The 19,250-nt window shown below is 61.0% G+C and overlaps 4 protein-coding genes across 4 annotated transcripts; 1 reads left to right on the top strand and 3 right to left on the bottom strand.

The window, feature by feature from the left end:
- Positions 1-179: 179 nt before the first annotated feature.
- PLICBS_002843 (sorting nexin, cytoplasm-to-vacuole targeting pathway/endosomal sorting) lies at positions 180-2,302 on the bottom strand (the record flags this gene model as incomplete). Its single annotated transcript, XM_018322553.2, has 5 exons — positions 180-275; positions 344-1,468; positions 1,527-1,793; positions 1,850-2,112; positions 2,200-2,302. 5 exons carry the CDS (start codon positions 2,300-2,302, stop codon positions 180-182), a joined length of 1,854 nt encoding a protein of 617 aa, XP_018180033.1.
- A 990-nt stretch (positions 2,303-3,292) lies between these two features.
- Positions 3,293-4,263, bottom strand: PLICBS_002842 (uncharacterized protein; the record flags this gene model as incomplete). Its single annotated transcript, XM_018322552.2, has 2 exons — positions 3,293-3,785; positions 3,839-4,263. 2 exons carry the CDS (start codon positions 4,261-4,263, stop codon positions 3,293-3,295), a joined length of 918 nt encoding a protein of 305 aa, XP_018180032.2.
- A 2,875-nt stretch (positions 4,264-7,138) lies between these two features.
- PLICBS_002841 (uncharacterized protein) lies at positions 7,139-10,871 on the top strand (the record flags this gene model as incomplete). Its single annotated transcript, XM_018322550.2, has 2 exons — positions 7,139-9,736; positions 9,792-10,871. The coding sequence occupies 2 exons, from the start codon at positions 7,139-7,141 to the stop codon at positions 10,869-10,871; spliced, it is 3,678 nt and encodes a 1,225-aa protein (XP_018180030.2).
- Positions 10,872-11,415: 544 nt separating this feature from the next.
- Positions 11,416-12,630, bottom strand: PLICBS_002840 (NADH-cytochrome b5 reductase; the record flags this gene model as incomplete). The annotated part of the gene is made up of 4 exons (XM_018322549.2): positions 11,416-11,565; positions 11,631-12,174; positions 12,240-12,321; positions 12,453-12,630. 4 exons carry the CDS (start codon positions 12,628-12,630, stop codon positions 11,416-11,418), a joined length of 954 nt encoding a protein of 317 aa, XP_018180029.1.
- Between the last annotated feature and the right edge of the window lie 6,620 nt (positions 12,631-19,250).

Here is a 19,250-nt window from a genome sequence, read left to right as displayed (position 1 = left end):
TCTCGACTCACCACTACCACAGAGTCAACACCACCGCGAGGAGCCTGCCCGTTCGCAAGAAGCTTCACTAACTTGATTGTCGCTCCGCCCCCAACCTTCCAAAGCAACCTCCCAAAGCCGGCTGCCACAAATGACCCATCTGACTTCATCCCCCGAGCAGGGTTTGCCCCGACGCCGGCCTAGGTTTCCTCTATCTTGTCAACTTCCGCCCGCGCCTCTTCCCATTGCTGCCTGCTCTTCTTAGCCCACTCAATCTGGCTCTTAGCGTACGCAAGCTGGCGGGATGTTAGCTATTGCCACTGCAGCTTAGGCACAATTGGGGAGCGACGGGAGTTAGACTCACCATGTACCGCCGCACGTCGTCTTCCTTGTCCTTTTGGAATCTCTTCATGTCCTTGAGGACGCTGGCGCTCGCCTCCTTGACATCCCGCTCCGACGCGACCTGCGCCTGCTCCAGCTGCCCGATTGATTCCCTCGTCTTGCCGATTGCATCCCGACGTGTGCGCTCGGGGTCGACGTCAACGACGCCTTGGACCGCGTGGCGGATGGGCCCGAATATCTTGTTAGTAATTGAGTTTCCGCTTGGCATCTTCCTGTGCGTCACGCTCGCGCTCCGCTCCGGCAGCCCCTGGCTCGCAGACGGCGGCGGCGGCGAGAAGTCACCGTGGGTCGGGGGGAAGTCGGAATCGATGGACTCGGTATCCTCTTGGCCTCCCTCGCGCCGGTGCTGCGACGCTGGCTCCTTGAGGCTGGCTGAGCGCTTGGGCGGCGGAGAGATCTGCTGGCTGCTTGAGAGGTACTGCTCGATACGCCTGGCCTCGGCCTCGCTGCGCTCTAGCTGGTCCAGGAGTGCTCTCTTCTTGTTCAGCTCTTCCGTCGTCAGGTCTTGCTGAACGCGCTTGAGCACCCTGTACCTCAGGACGCTTCTCACGACGCCGGCAAATTGCGCATTTTCCCTCATCGGCTCGGCGAAGCTGGCGCCCAAGGACCCCGAGAGCTCCTCAGTGGCGATGTAAGACAAGTCGGCTGCCTGACCGACCTTCTCAATGGCCGGGCCGAGGGAGGGGGCTTGCTCCGACAGAGCAAATGCGTTGTATCTGGACCCCAACTCACACAGGTCTGCCGCGAGCGAAGACAGGTGGCTAAGGGTCCGGCGGTTGACCTTTTCCATGGGGCCCATCAGAAGCTGCTCCAATTCCTTAATTGACGCTTCGTAGGCAATAAAGTACGGGTCAAGCTCTTGCTCGCTCTGATGTCCTGACTCGGGTGGGAATCGCCCGAGAACGTTGGCGCCGGGCTGGAGCGACGGCGCCGAGTTCACGTCTCCAGCCGTCGTCTTGAGCTTAGCGGAGCTCGCTGGTACGGGCAAGTAGTTGTGCGCGGGCGTGGGGTTCGCAGTGTCCAACGGGGGCGCCTTGAGCACCGATTTCGGGATAGACGATACGGGATGGGAGTGGAGGACTTCGCTCTGTACGACGTTAGAACCTTGACACGTAAGCGCTGAGTTGATCAATGACACTACCCACCCAGCTCGCGTTGGGATCCAGAAACCTCCACCAGACGCCGTCGTTCCTTACCGCCTCCATCCGGCGACAGCGGTTGAGGAAGACGGCCAGCATGCGCTTTCGCAGGTCGATGATCTGCTGATCTTGCTTGGCGCTCGTGGGCTTGGCAGCATAGTCGGCCATGGTGTGCTTCTCCGGTATTGGGGGAATGATGAGAGTCGGGTGCAGACGGGTCAGGGCGTCGCGGAGAGACGCAAACTCGGAGTATCGACGTCGCACTTCGAGGTCCTGTGGCCTCCCATTAGCTAACGGCAGCCGCGGATGAGACTTGCGAGGGAGCATACCCCAGTTCGGATGGTATAGACAATGTATCTGCCGCCACTCTCGAGGCTCTTTCCAGCGTCGGTAATCATGATGGGCATATCGGGGTTCTCGTAGAGTATCTGCTCTATGCGGCTGTTGTAGCCGCCCGGCTTCCGCCGAGGCGCTGGCTCCTCTTCCACAACAACCTCATGGGGACTCTCCGCAGACGTGGCGCCATGCCCGAATGCCGGCTGGTCATCGTCGCTCCCGGAGGTCGGGGTGTGGGGTGCGTCAAAAGAACGATCTTGGTCGCGGCGTCAGTATCATCTTGGCAACAGCCGTAGCAGAGTCGCTGACTACACATGGAGTTGCGGCGGGAATTGAGACTCACACTCTCGGGAAGTCGGCGACGTCGGATTTGCCGACGACGAGGTGGTCGAGTCGCGGCGGTCGAAGCTGGTCCCGTACGGGTTGTTGTCCTCGTCGTTCCACATGATGGCGGGGCTTCGGGCCGCGCAGAGTCGACGGCACGGGGAAAGCGACCGGCAGCGGTGTTGCGCTTGGGTGCAGGCGAGGAACGGGAGGCGGGTCGGCTCCAAGACGGAGAAGCTCGACGATTCGGGGCCGCTGGTGCCGGGTGTCGCGGGGTTGGGATTACGGCGCGCGCAGGTCCGCGCCACTAGCTGCGATGACGGATTGATGAGACGATGGGATGATGGGGCGTCACGGCGAGGAGTGCGCGGCGGGGGCTGTCGCCATTCTCCGAGGGCAGAGCAGAGGCGTGGCGGGCGAGATGCTGAGGCGAGGGATGACGACGTAATGGGACTGTGCAGGTGGAAGCAGAGAGGCCGGGTGGTACTGGGATGGGATGCCGGGGTAGCTTATGTGGCCGGCTGGAGTCATTGTCGACGGCCGCCGCCTTGGTGGAGGTCACTGGTTGCGCCGCACTGGACTGGATGCGCGGTGGGCGGGCGGGCTGTCTAGGCTTCCAGTTGCCGGCGGGCGCGCGCTGAGGTGGGCTGGGCAGGGCACTTGCTGAAGGTACGAACGCGGGATAGGTACTTGCGCCCTGTGCTCCGAAGCTCCGGATCTGGCTGGCGCGCGGGTGCGCCAGAGGTACCTACCCAAGGGAGGTGCGGTACCTTAGCTCGGTGCAGCTTTGGTGGCCAGCCGCGAGCTGTGCGCCAGTTGGCACCGGCCAGTGGAGGCAGGCAGGCACCTCAGCTCACCAGGCGCTGGCAGCAGCAGGGGCGACCGGAGCCGATGACGACGATGCTGGGACGCACGGACCACATCCTTGGCCCCGTCAGCCACAGCCGCCTCGACGCACTAGCCACAGATGGCTCGTGTACCGCCCAGGCAATAGCCAGCTGTGAAACCAAGACTCGACGCCAACTTCAGGACAATATTCTGCCCATGGCACCGTTGGGCCAACACCGTAACTGAATGCGATCTCGTATGCCGCGTTTGGCTATCTCCTTCGTCTAGTCCTTCTTGAAAATGCGCTTCAGAAATGATTTACCAGCTTGAGCCGGGACATTGTCAACCCTTGGTTTCACCTCCATGCCACGGACCCTCCACAGCAGCCCCAGCAAGCTGGCAACGACCATCTCTTCCGTCAAAGATGTATCGCCGGACTTGGCCTCTGGCAGAAGCAAGACACCTTCGCTGCTTGCGGTGGACAAGGAAGGACCCGAGCCTATCTGATGATACACCGCTCTGATGCTGTCTTCCGCAGGCGTGAGGTCTTCGTCGCCCTCGGACGGATCGGCAACGAGAGTGTATCTCAGCGGGCCGGTTTCCAGCGGGTGAATCTGCCACTGCAGTTTCTTGGAGCCGTCGCGGAAGGACAACGCGTAGAACGGGTGGCGAGCAGTTCCGGCACTGGAGGTCGTGTCTTCGACGGGGAACGAGGCTACTGCATCCACCTGCTCGTCCGCAACGAGTTCAAAGTCGTCAGTTGCGTGTGGCAGAGAGCTATTCCTCTTATTAGCTGCTCACGGCCAAACTGGCTGTTTCGAAATACTAACATTTTCACAGCCTGTTCTGCATTGCCCGGTGGGCACCGCTGCAAGGTCGCCGAAGCCTCCGTATCGCCGACTACAGCGTCGAAGGCGTACTGCACCTTGTTCCCCTCCGCGCCAGCCGTCGGCTTGTTCATAGTCCCCAGCCGTGTCATGAACAACCGGCTGCCCATGACCGCGTCACCTATGATCTCGCTTCCGCCCATCGGGGCGTGGCCAATGACATGCTTGTACCCGGCGCTAACGTCGTGGATCGAGACATGAAGCTCGGAGCTGGAGTGGACGGGGATGTACAGGACCCGAGACAGGCGAGCAGGCGGTTTGGTCGGCTTCCGAGCAAGACCGCTGTCGAAGCTGGCGCCCCGGCTCCGCTCGCTTTGCCGTGCCGCACTCAGCGCCTGGATGCCTAGCGCTCCTGAAAGCTCGGCCATCCTTTTGACTTGGTTTTGAAGTGAGGTAAAGGTTGCTGCATGAATAGGCAATCTCAGGACGAAAGTGAACAGCGTCTGCCAGCACTGCATCTATTTATTGTCGCCGCAAGGTCTCACGCAGAGTAACATTGACGATGCCGAGCCGCACCGTGAAATTAGACACGGCACGATAGGCAACCCACATCGCACGGCGTCACCTGCTCATTGAAATACCCAACAGTGCGGGGACAGCCAAGCATGAACCAATGCTGGAGATCAAGAGCTCATGCCAAGCCATTGAACGCTGTATACGAAGCAGAAGGCCCGATAGTATTTCTTCTTGTCCAGTTCCGTAACACATGAGTACAGGACTCGGAGCCCGTTGCTTGGAGAGATCTCACGCTTGCCTCCCAGCGTCCCATGCTTCGTTGCCCCACTTCGACCGCCTTGGCAAAAGACCATTTTGCGGCTCTGTCAAGAAGCGTACATAATGGGGAGGCAGCAATGTGCTGTTGGCTCGGTTGTGCAGAAGTTGACCCTCTGGATACGCTGGAGGCTAATCTTCGCGTGGGCACGTTGTACAAAGTTCAACCCTGTCACCAGCCAACGCATAAGCGCATGACTCTTGATCTGTCTGTTGGATGAAGTGAGGCTTCTATTCCAAACCTGAAGTCACCATAAAAAATGAGTTTGGGTTTTCAGAGCCGCAGCTACCAGGGAAGTTCCTACATGCCTGTTCTTCTCCACACGATCAAGGCCCTACTGCACCGTGCAGCTTCCCACTTCTTTCAAAGATTATAGTCTTAAAAAAGGCTGACTCCGCAGCTTCAAACATCAGCCTCATCCCAGGGCAATGCCCCTCTTGTCTGTTATGTCAGGCGCTGCACGCCCCAGGGCTTCACGGTCCAACCGCCGCCTGAAGTCTTGGCAATCGGACCTACAGTCCTGCGGCGACTCAAGCCCAGAGAGCGACGACGTCGACGGGATCCAATGGCTGGCATAAGGCCCTCCTAGCACCAACGTCAGTCTGCGGTTTCACTGTTCCCAGGGTGCTTGTGTGGTACCGAGGTGCCCGGCGAGAGGGGAAGGTGGATCAAGCATTTCGTAGTCGTCGCTATGGACCGTGGCAACATTTGTCTGCAGGGAATTGCCATCTGTATCTGGTACAGCGTCCGAGCTTAATTGAGGCTCTACCGGAGGAGGAGAGGGCTCGCGGCGTGCTTCTACGTTGTTCGTCTCGTGCGTGGTCGAACGCGAGCTCCGACGACTGGCATCGTTCTCTGGCCCTGTTGACCGTACTGGTGTGCCGGGGGCAGTTGAGCTGGCGACGGTCGAGGCTGTCCCCACTGGCATACGAAGTACTCGGCCCAGTCTCTGGAACCAGTTTGGGTGTCTTGGTCGGCGAAGGCTCTCCGGGGGCGAGACGTCGGTGTGGGCTCGTGCGCCAGAAGTCGCTCTTTCCACCCGTATCGATGCCGAGGCTTGCCCGTGTGACTGATAGGGTGCTGGTTGAGCCGGAGCAGGGGCGTACATTATCATAGGCGGCACCGGAGCGTACGGTCGTGGCGTTGCGGCCAGCGACACGACGCACGACTGACCCGTCTGGTCCTCGTGACGGTTCAAGTGGAACACGGCGGGATAGTAGACGACTCGAGGCGGGTACCCGGGGATGTTCTGAGCCACTGGCAAGTGCGCCAAAGCCGCGTTGTGATCGTGGCCGCGTGTTGTTCGCCTGCCGCCTGGAAGTCGAATCGTCGTGCGCTTTCGGTGAGCGAGTCGGGCACGGCCCAGACAGTACATGTAGACGAGGAGTAGCACGACCGAGAAGACGACGATGCTGACGATGGTGCCGATTTGCTGGGCCCGCGTGAGGCAATGCCAGCCAAGGCATTGACTAGGCTTGCGACGCATGATGGTTGTGGCAAAGGCCATGCGCGCCGTCTGGTTGCTGTGGACGTGGAGGACGTGGCTGCAAACGAAGATGAGGCGGCGTCTCGCCCTTGGGGGCACCAAGGATCGAACAGACGTGGAAAACCTACACACAAGGCGATAAACAGAGAAATCCAATCAGAATATGGGGGGAGTGCGAATGATGGCCAAGTTCGCCCAGCAACATGAACACACAGCGTGCAGTGAATCGTCAGGCCCAGCACCGTCGAGCCAGACTGTCCACGTGAACATTCTACAGCATCCCTCGTGCGCCGCAAGGAGTCTTCGCCCATTCAGCGGTTGTGGGACGAAATACTTTCTGCAACCTACACAGACCCTTTCAGTCTTGCCGCAAAGTCGCCTGCAGTTGCATGCCACTTGGCGCGTGTAAGCCGTGCCCATGACGGTGCGGGCATCCCCTGCGCTGAGAAGCGCCATACGGGATCCATTGAGGCGGGGGATTTTCGTAGTAGCGGCTTCTTGGAACATAAAAAAAACCTCCAAGATATTCATTAGCACTATTGCCGTCCATCATGTCGAAGCAGCACATATTGAAAAGGCGACCTCAGTCACAGACGCCCAGCAAAGGGGGTTTGCTGTGGTTGATAAAAAGGCCAATCAGTTGCGCCAGCGGAGGCAGCCAGCGCTGGGTGGGTCGACGTGCCGCGCTCGGACCAACCACCGTCCTTCAGTCGACGCCCATTGAACTCAAGCTTGTGGCAGCGCGAGTCGCATTTCGTCGCCTCAACTCTAGCAAACGACATTTTTCTCTTCTCGTCGGCCGCCCTTCCCCCTCACACTCCGCCATCGTCGGACGGCTATGCACTCGGGCCGCTGAAGAGACCGATGCTCTCCGCGCCAACATCGATTGAGACGCATCGATAGTCTGCCCCCAGACGCGTCTTCCCATCGGCCAACGCTCGTCAGCCTTTGCGACTCTGAACAGAGTCGCTTCCCCCAGCCCGTCATGGTGGCCGCCACGAATGGCACGACAAACGGCGTGACGAATGGCGATGCCGCCGCCGCTCCCGTCAGCACTCGCTTCTCCGACATCCCCTCGGCCATCGACATCCCCGTCCAGGGCGACCAGGAGGACGAAGCCGTCGAGATCGACCTCGAAGACCTCCTCGACGATCCTACCGAGCTCTGCACTCTCTTCGAGAACGAACATGCGGCCAAGACATACTGGATGACTGTCGCGCTCGCCTACGCGAAGCAGAAGAAGATCGACCATGCCATCGAGATGCTCCTCCGCGGCGCCAGCTCCATCAGCAATAGCGGCAACCCTCGCGACAAGGTCAGCATGATCTGCTGTCTGTGCTGGATGTACCTGTGGAAAAGCCGCGAGGCACCCCGAGTCGCCCCTGATGGTATCCGCGTCTCCGAGGCCAAGACAAAGGAGTACTACCTCCAGCTCGCCACGTCTTCGCTCAACGACGCCGCTCGACTCAACCCGTCCTTCCCGCCCATCTTCCTGGCCAGAGGCGTGTTGCTCCTCCTCAGGGCCTCGCTGCAGGCGCCCGCAAAGACTGCTGGCGGCATCGGCACCGAAAAGAACGAGCTTCTCAAGACGGCCGTCAAATCATTCGACGACGCCCTGCGAGTATCACAAGGAAAGAACATGCTGGCCCTCATGGGAAAAGCCCGAGCATTCTTCTCCATGCACAAGTACCCGAACGCCTTGACGGCGTACCAGGACGTGCTTCAGAAGATGCCTGACTTGGTGGATCCGGACCCGAGAATTGGCATCGGGTGCTGCTTCTGGCAGCTCGGCTTCAAGGAGGACGCCAAGGTCGCGTGGGAGAGATCGCTTGAAATCAGCCCCAACTCGACCGTCGCCAACATCCTCTTGGGCCTGTTCTACCTCGATGCCAGTGGCCACGTGCCCGTCAACAGCGACGACTTCCTGAAGCTGTACAAGAAGGCCATGACCGAGTATACCCAGAAGTCATTCAAGCTGGACAAGGAGCTACCCCTCACCTGCGCGACATTCTCTAGCTACTTCCTCTCCCGGAAAGCCTGGGACAATGCGGAGAAGCTGGCGCACAAGGCCATTCAGTACACGGACGTCAATGCCATCGCTAGTGACGGCTGGTATTTGTTGGCACGCAAGGCTCACTACAATGGCGATACCGACAAGGCGAGCGACTACTACCGTCGTGCCGATGACGCGCGAGGTGGCACAGACACGGGTTATTTACCCGCCAAGTTTGGCGTCGCGCAGCTATCCGTCCTCAAGAACGACCTGGGTGAAGCCAAGCTGCGGCTGGAGAAGATGATTCAGCAGTCCAAGAGCCACGAGGCCATGATTCTCCTCGGCACAATTTACGCAGAGGAGATCTTTGCCAGCCAGAAGAGCGATGTCAAGGAGGACAAGTCGTCCGAGATGAAGAAGGCCATCACGCTCCTCGAAGGCGTGCGAAGCGCTTGGAAGGATCCCAAGAAAGCGCTCGCCCCGGATTCTTCGGTCCTGCTCAACTTGGCTCGCCTATACGAGACCGAGCAGCCCGACAAGGCCTTGCAGTGCCTGCAACAGGTCGAGCAACTCGAGCTGGCTCAGATCCCGGACTCGGAACGACCCGAGGCGGCCGACGACGCGGAGGCTCAGGCAGCCATAAGGAAGCTGTTGCCTCCGCAGCTCCTCAACAACATCGGCTGCTTCCACTACCAGTCGGAGAAGCACGACTTGGCCAGTGATATGTTTGAGGCAGCGTTGGGCGCCTGCATGCGGATTGGCGAGAAAGACCCTGAGATGGACACGGACGCGCTCGTCTCGACCATCAGCTTCAACCTCGGCAGGACATATGAGTCCAGAGGGTTGACTGACAAGGCCGTGGAAGTGTATGAGGGTCTGCTCGCTCGCCACGACGACTACACCGACGCCCGCACGAGACTGGCGTACATCAAGCTCCGGAGAAACCCGAACAAGGAGGGACCCGATGCCGTGGCCAAGCTGTACCAAGAAAACACGAGCGACCTGGAAGTCCGCGCGCTGTACGGCTGGTATCTCGGCAAGGTCCACTCCCGCAAGCGACCTTCGAATATTGTCGAGGATCATGAGTTCCGACATTACAAGCACACCTTGCAAAACTATGACAAGCACGACAGGTATGCCCTGGTAGGCATGGGCAACCTGTACCTGCTGCAAGCGAGAGAGATGCGACGCGAGACGGACCAGGAGAAGCAGAAGCGCAGCGCCATCTACGGCAAGGCCGTCGAGTTCTTCGAGAAGGCTCTGTCCTTGGACCCCAAGAATGCGTATGCGGCACAGGGAGTCGCCATCGCCTTGGTAGAAGATAAGAAGGACTACAAGTCGGCACTCCCCATCTTCAATCAGGTCCGAGAGACAGTCAGAGACTCGCACATCTACGTCAACCTGGGTCACATCTACTGCGAGCTGAAGCAGTACTCAAAAGCCATCGAGAACTACGAGATTGCGCTGTCCAAGGACGGCAAGGCAAACGACCCCGTGATTCTCTCCTGCCTAGGCCGAACTTGGTTGAACAGGGGACGAAGTGAGCGAGACGCGGACTCTTGCGTTAAGGCCCTTGAGTGCGCGAAAAAGGTAAAAATAACAGCACAAAGAGCGTCCGTGACACTCGGCTGACATTGTCATCTAGGCTCTGGAAGTCGCCCCCGAACAAGTTCACTACAAGTTCAACGTCGCCTTCGTGCAGATCCAGCTGGTTACCACCCTGCAGGCCCTGCCGGAGAACCGGCGGACGCTGGAGCAACTCGAGCAGGCGGCGCAGGGCTTGGAGGCTGCCATCGAGTCCCTGGACAACATCGCCACGCAGCCTCAAACCCCGTACCCCAAGCACGATGTCGAGCAGCGCGCCAACATGGCCCGCAACACGCTGCGGAAGCAGCTCGAGAGAGCCATCGGCAAGCAGAAGGAGTGGGAAGAGATGAACCAAGAGAAGATCAAGGCAGCCAGAGACCAGCGCGACGCCGAGATCAAGCGCCGCGAGGCCGAGCGAGAGGCCGTGCTGGCCAAGGAGCGCGAGCGGCAAGAGAAGATCAAGAAGGAGCGAGAGGTGATCGCCGCCCGCGACCGAATGCTGGCGGAACAGCGCGCCGAGCTAAAGGCCGAGGAGCTGCGCGAGCAGCAGGCCCGCAAGGAAGCGGAGCTCACGACGGACGAGGAGACGGGCCAAAAGGTCAAGCGCAAGCGCAAGCCCAAGAAGCCGACGGAGCGGAGGGCGCGGAAGAAGGGCGAGCGCGACGACGCGGATGAGGACTCTCAGGAGGAGTCGCATACCAAGAAGAGACGCCGCCTCACCAAGAAGGAGTCGAGCAAGTACAAGTCGGCCGAGATCGTCGTCGACAGCGACGAGGACGAGGACGAGGACGCGCTTGAGCGCGCGGAGCGGAACCTGGAGAGGAGCGGCACGGTCGGCTCGGACGAGGATGAGGACGCGGGTGGCGCCGCCGCCGATAAGATGGACGTGGACGAGGACGACCAGCAGGCGGAGCAGGGCGGCGACGCGGGCGAGGACGAGGAGGACGAGGACACGGCACCGCGCCAGGCTCAACAGAAGAGAGCCCGGCGGGGTCGCGTCGTCGAGTCCGACGAGGAAGAGGAAGAAGAGGCAGAAGAGGGCAACAGCCCCCCCGCCGGCGGCGATGAGGACAGCCCCGCGGCGGCGGCGGCGGACGAGACCCTGCGCGACGTGGGCGATGAGGACGAGGACGAGTAGAAGAGATCCGTCGCCATCCGTCAACTCATCGTGTACAGTAGTGCGTTTTCAGGTATCTAGGGTTCCACGCGGGCGGCATACAGGTTGACCAGCAAGAGGGGGGGGGGGGGGGGGGGCCGGTACGGGAATAGCGAATATCATTGTTCTTTTTTACCCAAAGTCATGATGCAGCGTTACAACGTGACATTGCCGTGAAGAGGTCTTGATGAGGCGTTCCAGCTCGACACACGGCGTTGCCACCGCAGACGCAGCCGTGCGGCGACGGAGAACAGCTCTACCCCCAGGTCTCTCGCTCCTCGCTCCCTCACACTACTCCTCCCGTCTCGACGCTCCCGTTTACGTTTCTCTCGTCTATTATCCGCCCAGTTTTATCCTTCCTGTACAAGTGTATGTATGCTCTATGACAGGTCTGTGGGTGATGATACCAGCGGCCGTCGACCTGCCGCTGCACCACCAACACGCACGCGCATAACCGTTTACAACACACAAACGAGCCCAACGCCGCCCAGAGCTTTTCGGGCAAACGGGGTCCGGTTGCTGGCGTTTAGAAAGCAAAGACCTGGTCCTCGAGCTTGCTGACGGGGCGGGCCTTCTTGAAGCCGAGGCTCTCGGTGGCCTTCTTCAGGCCGCTAACCATGGGGGGAGGGCCACAGATGAGGACCTTGACGTCTTCGGCAGGCTTGGGGAGCCATTTCTGCAAGGCGATGGTGATTAGCGATGCCGGGATCAGATCAAGGGGTGCGAAGGGGCGCATCTTACGGTGATCATGTCGGCGGTGACGTAGCCAACGCCGCCGGTCCAGCCCTCGGGAGGGTTGTCCAGGACGTAGTGCACGCGGATGCCGCTGTCCTCCTTGGTCAGGGCGTCGAGGTCCTCGCGGAGGAGGATGTCCTGGGGGGTGACGTTGGCGAAGATGAGGTCGACCTCCGTGCGGTCACCGGCGGCGCGGCCGCGGACAATGGCGCGGATGATCTGCAGCATGGGGGTGATGCCGGTGCCGCCAGCGACCATGCCGAAGTGGCGGACCATGTTGGGGGTGTAGACGAAGGCGCCCTTGGGGCCGCGCACACGGATGGCCTGGCCGACGACGAGGGAGGCCATGTGCTTGGAGATGTTGCCCTGGGGGTACGACTTGATGAGGAGGTCGAAGAAGCCGGGCTGGTGGTCGCCCGAGATGGGAGTGTAGGAGCGGACAATCTCCTTGGTGCTGCCATCGGGCTGCTTCAGGGGGGCGCCAATGGAGATGTGCTGGCCGATGGGGAGGCCGAGGATGGACTGCGACGAGGGGAGCTTGAAGCGGTAGCTGGGGAATCCGTCAGCGACCGGGTTTTGCCAGCGCGAGGCCGCGCGAAGACGGGGAGGCCTTACATGGCGACATTGTGGGAGATGACGGTCTTTTCCTGGAGCTCAAACTCCTGGAAGACATCAGGCTTGAGGACCTTCTTGATCTCTGAAGAGATGGAAGCGGTGGTGTCAGCTGGTAGGCAAATTGACTGTTTTCCATGGAGTGGAGTCGTGTATGCGGAAGAGGCAACGCAAGGCACAGGAGGGCGGAGAGGGGGGACGGGCGCTGGGACTCACGGAAGTTCCAGAAGTTGTAGGCGCCGAGGACGAGGGCGAGGAGGATCGAGTAGGGCGCCCACTCCCGCTTGACGATGAGGGTGCCGACGACGAGCAGGGCGCCGGGGATGTAGACGTAGTCGATGTAGTGGCGGGCGAGCCAGGACGAGTCCTGAGCGGCGGCGGCGGCGGCGGCCATGGTGATCTAACTTTTCTTTTTTGTCTCCCGTGCGATCGTGCGGTGCGGTTCGGTGCGGTGCGCGGCGCGAGGGCAGCGGTCGTCGACGGGGCGGCGGCGGGCGGTCGGGAGGTTGTTGTTGAGGGGGGGTGTGGACGTACGAAGTAGCTTTGGGTTGGGTTGAGAGAGGGACGACGAACGGAGATGCGACGTCGGTCGGGTGTTGAGTCCCGGTCCCGGTCCCGCCCACGCGACAAGAAAAATCCCCCCCCCCTTCACCTCCAGTTGGTAGGTGCCTGTGCCCTGCTTGGCCACGGGTCTTGCCGGCGGAGGATGGAGTGCTAGGTGCCAGCTGCCACTTGTGTGCCGGCCGTTTGGGCCACTGGAAAGTGCCAGGTGGGGAAGGCGGCCGAGAATTGGGGAAATTGGGCGATTAGATTGGCCCTCCTGACTTCTGGAAGGCGCCCAACCTCAGCCAAAGTTACAGAACCCAAGGTCGGAGCTACGAAGCGTTGCACCGACCGTCGCCGGACTTTGCTTGTTTGGTTCATCGACGAGAGAGCTCCCTGGTTTCTCACCAACTTTCGTCAAAGCATCACGAAGTGTCGGAGATGTCGCGTGTCTCGCCCGCCTGCCCGCCCGGAGCTTCCCTCGGCTCCATTCTGAAGCTCGTCCAGGCCCATGCTCAGCTTGCTCTCCCACATCAGAAACAGACACGGGGCGGTGACCAGGGGATGATGGTGGTGGTGGTTGACGAAGAGGACGCGGAGGAGGAGGCGACCTATGCGCTCATCATCACAGGCCACCGAGGGCCACCACCGCCACCGACCGGAACCTCCATTCGAACCCTCGCCCTCCCGCGCCGGTGGGTTTTCGATTCGACGTTCGATTGCGCGCGGCCCCGGCGCGGACACCGTAGCACCTACCAAGTAACTAACTTATATCGTACGTGTTGTGGTCTGTGCCCTCCAATCGGCTGACGGAGGGCGCGCCTTGCCTGTGCTGCCCTCCAGGACTTCAGCTGGCTGATCCGCCGGCCGTGGTCGGGCGCCGAAGGAAGGAGAGAGGCGACGGACGGAGTCTTGGGTCTGGTGCTGCAGGTTGACATCCGGTTTGTTGATGACTTGTTGCTGAGTTGACGTTCCACGGACCACTCGCTCGCCTGGTGGACCGTGGGCCGGTGTTACCAACTTGCCAACCTGACGCCTGCCTGGCCGGGCAAGGTCAAAGTATCTCGGCACTCTGCCTGCCTCAGTCCATTTATCATCAATGCGGGAGGGAGCATCACCCGAGCAGCGGCAGTGGAAAAAACGAAGCTAGCGACCAACCCAACTGACCTTGTTAACTGACCGACTGGCCGACAGCTGGCTCGAGCCGGCCGGCCAGATGGGGCTCGGCGTTGCAGGTGCCGGGCCCTGGACCACCACCGGGCGGGGCGACGGAGATTCCGCCGAGTTGGACTGCCCCCAAGATGAAGATGAATGGCTGGGGCGGTAATAACGCCATCTGTGCGTCTCGGGTTTGTTTTGAGAATGGCCACGGGAAGGGCGCACAAGGGCGCAGTAGTATGACCTTGTAGTGGCAAGCGAGTACAGTAGCAGGAGTCAGAAGCAGCAACACCACCACTACCACCACCAACTCGCCGCGCGGTGGAACCCCAAACCAGCGCAGCGCCGCCAACATGGACGCATGCAGCATCAGCTGCTACTAGTCGCCATCTACACACACCTCCTTCCTTTATCTGACCTACCTGACCGACCACTTGATCTGCTCAGCACGGCAAGAACTTGCAGAACTGTAGTACACATTAGTATTCCTGTGCCTTGGGCTAGGCGAAGGGCATCGGCGCCGGCGACCGCACCTTGCCCGAGTTGGTCGTCGTCGTCGCACCAAAACGCGAACAGACTACGAGATGCTGTACCTCGCACGGGCAAGTGTAGTTGATGGATCCCCCAAGAATCCGTCTTTACCACCACCGCTTATGGGTCAAGGTACCGTACCTGACTGATATGCCTCCGGTCCAGGCAACGCTCGAGGCAGCGGCCCGCGTTTACTAAACAGCGGCCCGCATCCGAATGTCGAGGGCCACCGGCGAGTTACCAAGTTGGTATGTAAGTGCAAGCTTTCGTTTTGTCAACGGAGGAAAAGATGAAGCCAAAAAAAAAAAAAATATTCTTCCGAGAGTAGACTTGTGTCGTCGTCATCGCCGCCCTGCCCAGACACAGCACGGCACAGCACAGCCCAGCCCAGCCGGCCTTTGCGAACCCTCCGCATCAATAGTACGAGCAGGTATGGTATCTCGGGCTCGTTCCACGTCCCTCTAACCCACGTACTTACACACACACATATACACATACATGCGTATATACATACATGCATACATACGCGCGGCATCTGCGGCATCGCCGGCGCCCACCCTCCTCATCGCCCGTCGTATCCAGTCGCGGAGGCGCATGATGAACGGCCATACGGGGGGCACCGCGGCGGCACACACGCACACGAGGTCATGCCGCCCGCCCTTGTGCGTCTGGGTCCGGGCCATGCGTGCACATACATGTGCTGTGTTGCGTGCTGCGTGCTGCGTGCTGCGTCTCGCCTGCACCTCATTCACCCAGGTGCATTGCCGGCACAGGCGCACGCGAGCCATCCTTGTTGGAAGCGAGCAAAAACCAACAGAGCCACGAGTCTCTCTCTCTCTCTCTCTCTCCGCAGATGCGACGCGATTGCCAGCCCTGCCTTTCCCCGGGTCTCCACTGCAGCACTTCTCAGGCCATGTTCCATCTCCATCGCCATCGCCATCGCCATCGGTGCGCCGTGACGGCGAAAAGGTTCCACCGGAGGGTCAATGGCTGGCGCCCGGCGAGCTGCCGTGCCAAGGCATAAAAAAAAACCACCATGGCGCGAGACTGGCGTTATGGGAACTCGGGGCTAAGCAAGCGTGAAAGCGAGCCAGATGGCATCGTCTCTTTTTTTCTTCCGTCTTGCTCTCGCTTGCCGGTTCAACGCCGAACCGGAGCAGAGTTTCGTGGCTCCGGGCCGGCGTCGTCAGCTTGGGGCTGGGCCCCCCCGCGTCCTCGTACTTTGTAGAATCGTAGCTCACACGCTACTCGCTGGCGATGGGACACGGAGAGTGAGAGGGTGAAGAGAAGCGAGACAGAGCCCCATCGGCCGGGCCAGGGCCTCCGCTATTGTTGGTGTTTCTTACCGGCAGCTTGGCACACTTGCACGCGGCGACAGCGAGTAACGCAGCCGCTCGTGTCCCCGTGATGATGGACTGGAGTCCTGGACCCTGATGTCGCACCGGGGAAGTGAGTCAGTTGCGTGTCCACCGCCCTGGGTTGGGTTCGTCGAGGCTCGCAACGAGTTACGAGACAACCGCAGCAGAGCGAGGACCCCTGCTGATATCCATCCATCCATCCACCTGGCTGGCTGGTCCCCTGGCAATTGCAACACACATCGTGGGCAGCACCCAAAATACTTTTCGTACCAGAATTCCCCAGCAGAGAGAGAGATGCACACGCACACGCGGAGCAGCCCGCTGCGCCGCACGTCACGCCTTCGAACCTTGTGCCCTCTCCGCCGCAAGCCCGCCTCGTAAAACGCGGCCCGCGAAAGGCAAGCGACCAAAGTCCTCCGTAGCCCATGTCCGGCGGTTGATTGATTGGGCCTGGGCCCGTCACAGGCCTTTGGGGCACGCGGCGGAGCGGTTTGGGTTCCAGTTCTTGGCGACCCGCGGCCGAAAGCAGCCTGGGTCGCTCGCCTCGTGCGGCAGGCTGCCAATGACGCGGATGGATCATGGACCATGGGCAAAACTGGCCAACGCGGGATGGGAATCAACTGGGGGACATGGGCTGATAACATCATCATCGATGTTTCGTCAGAGAAGGACGGGCGCCATCGTGCGTGCTAACCCACTCCTCGCTAGCATCGTGCTGTACAGTAGTGGCAGGAGCACCTAGCTCTCTCCTGCATCAACCGTCCCCTCCCCTCTTTCTTCGTCGTCTGAGGCGCCGCCGCCGCCGCCGCCCCTCCTTTTGGCGTCTGGTGCCTTTTCCATTGCCCTCCTCTGCCCTTGGTGCCTCCGAGGAAAATCGTCGAGAGCGTTGGAAAGCTAGAAAACCGGAGCGCATGGTTGCGGCGCCTTACCTTGCCTTGGGCCTCTTTCGGCCCGGCTGCATTGTCAATTGGCTTCCGAGGCAGGCGGGCCATTTCGCCATTGTGTGTCTGGGCCACCCTGGGCCACCCTGGGCCTGGCCTGGCCTGGCCTGGCCTGGCAAGCGTCGTGACGTACTCGTACGCAGACGCCGATGAGCGAGCGAGGGGAGCTGAGGCCGTTTCCAAACGTGCCCGCCCGCCCGCCCGTTGCGCATCGCCACCCCTGTCGAGCTGTCGGCCCGTGGAGCTGGCCGCGCCCACTCTCCACATCCATCCAGCACCATCGCGCACTCCATCGTACGTAGCAGCCCCCTGTTCATCCTGATCCGATGCCAGAGTGGAGGAGGGGCATGGACATGGGTTCATGGGAGGGAGGCCCAGCCGCCCACTGCCCACCACCACCCACCATCACCTTGTCACCCTTGGCGTTGAGGCTGGCGCTGGGCGCTGGTGGTGGTGGTGATGCTGCTGCGTGCTGATGCCAGCGGCGCTCCTGCTGGCCGTGCTGCCCCGTGCTGGCGCAGGAGGCGACTCTGATCCCAATCGTGCTCCGACGACAGCAGCCAAGGGGACCTGTGCTCCCCCTCGCGGCTTGCAAATCAGATACCAATGCTACCTTGCTTCGTACATGATACGGCCCTCGCAACGGCGGCGGCGGCGGGGGGCCAGCGCCCGCGGGATACCCGGGCCCAACCCGGAACCCATGCGCTGCCATGGCAGGACCACCATGGGAGGACATGGCATGGCATGGCATGGCATGGCACGGCTTGGCTTGGCTCTGGCCGGGATGGCCTCCAAGGCGGCGCGCGCTGAGTGGAGGACATGAGATCCATGGGCCGCCCGATGCTGGCTGCTGCGCAGCGTCCGGCGGCACCTACGTAAATGTACGAGTACGTACTTTCGTACTTGGCTTCGCGCCATCGTATCGTATTTGCCCTTGTTTCCCATGATCCCCTTGCCTTGCCTTCCCTTTGCCTCGTCACCACCACCGCCTGCGTGCCTCCTCTTCCTCTCTCATCCTTTCAACTTCCCTCCATCCCACGCCTCCTCTCCCTTTTCCCGTCTGCGTGCCTGCGGTTTCCAGGGCTGCGACGTCGCTTTGTGCTTGGAGCTGGGTGCGCCTCGTCCTTCGTTTCTGTACAACACTTACTTCCATTGTGCCTTGGTTGTGCCTGCAATCGCTGCGCCCGCACTCGCTGCGCTGCTGCCCGCCCGCACGCCTGCCTGGGTCGAGGTTGTTTCGTCCGACAGACGTCACGCCGCCAAAGAGCTGCACTGCACTGCGCTGCACTGCACCGCACTCACTCACTGCACACACCACCCACCTCGCCTCCATCACAACCACCACCACCTCCTCCTCCACGTCCACCAAACGCCGCCGCCGCCGCCCGCCTAGCCGCTGCCACTGGCGTCATTTGCAACACCAAAAACCGATCCAAAACAGCGTACGTACGGCATTTTCTCTCCTCCTGCGCCCCCGCGGCCGCACACGATTTCCCCCGTCGGTCAACGACCGCTGCCGCAAACACGAAAGCGCACCAACACAGCGAGCGAGCGAGCCACTTGGCGCACCAAAAGCTCCCGTCTGGGCAGTGAGTGTCGTTCGACCCTCGTTCCTGCCCCTCCAGCTGGTTGCCGGATTGGGCTGTCGACTGGAATGCGGCTCCCGCTCCCCTAGAAACCCGAAACCTTCTCTCGCCCAACTGCTCCCGCTTGTGTGCCTGCCCGCCGCTCGCACTTGGCGTCACCTTGATGAATGCGTAAACGCGCCGCCCGTCATTTGCCCTTGACCCCTGCAGGGCCTCAATTGCTTTCCCTTCGCGGCCAGCTTCACCTGCTAGGCGGCCGAGGTGGCTGCGCGAACCGGCCCGCCAACTCTCCGAGCCTCCCTGTTGTCCTCCCGAGCCCGGAAGCCCGGTCCGGAACGTGCGTTGTCGAGTCGATTCTCTCCGTCGAGAAGCATTCCCCTTGTCCGGCTAGGGAAGGTCGCGCGGTGCCTGGCATTGGCTCTCTGCGCACCGAACAAGAGCCCCGGCTAGAGCAGTCAATACCTCGGAGTGGAGCTGCCATCGTGAATCCGAGTGCAGCTGTCGACATCATCTGCCGTGCCCGCATTCATACACGTCTTTGACCACGCTGTGGCGAATTCCTGCCGCCCATCGTCGTTTCCAGAGTGACGCTTGCGGAGGGTCTCAGATATCAAAGGGCCTGGCTGCCACGCTTCCCGGCCCTGTACAAAGGCCATCCGTCTGTGGCTGAGACATTGCGTCAATCGACCTGCCACAGCAGCACCCGGGGGTTTCTGTCCCGACCGTTGCACTGTCGACTGGAGAAGACTCTTGCTCGCATTTCTTCAGCGGCTGACGTGACGTCCACCTCGCCATGACCTTCTAAGACCTCGTACGACAACATACACATTGCTTCGTCGCATATACCCCCCAGCTCGAGGCAACGACCTTCTGGCGCGACGCCTCGATTCGTATACC

The sequence above is a fragment of the Purpureocillium lilacinum genome (assembly GCF_023168085.1).
Source record: "Purpureocillium lilacinum CBS 284.36 DNA, scaffold_2, whole genome shotgun sequence".
NCBI lineage: Eukaryota > Fungi > Ascomycota > Sordariomycetes > Hypocreales > Ophiocordycipitaceae > Purpureocillium > Purpureocillium lilacinum.
This window is presented reverse-complemented; position numbering and strand designations above follow the sequence as displayed.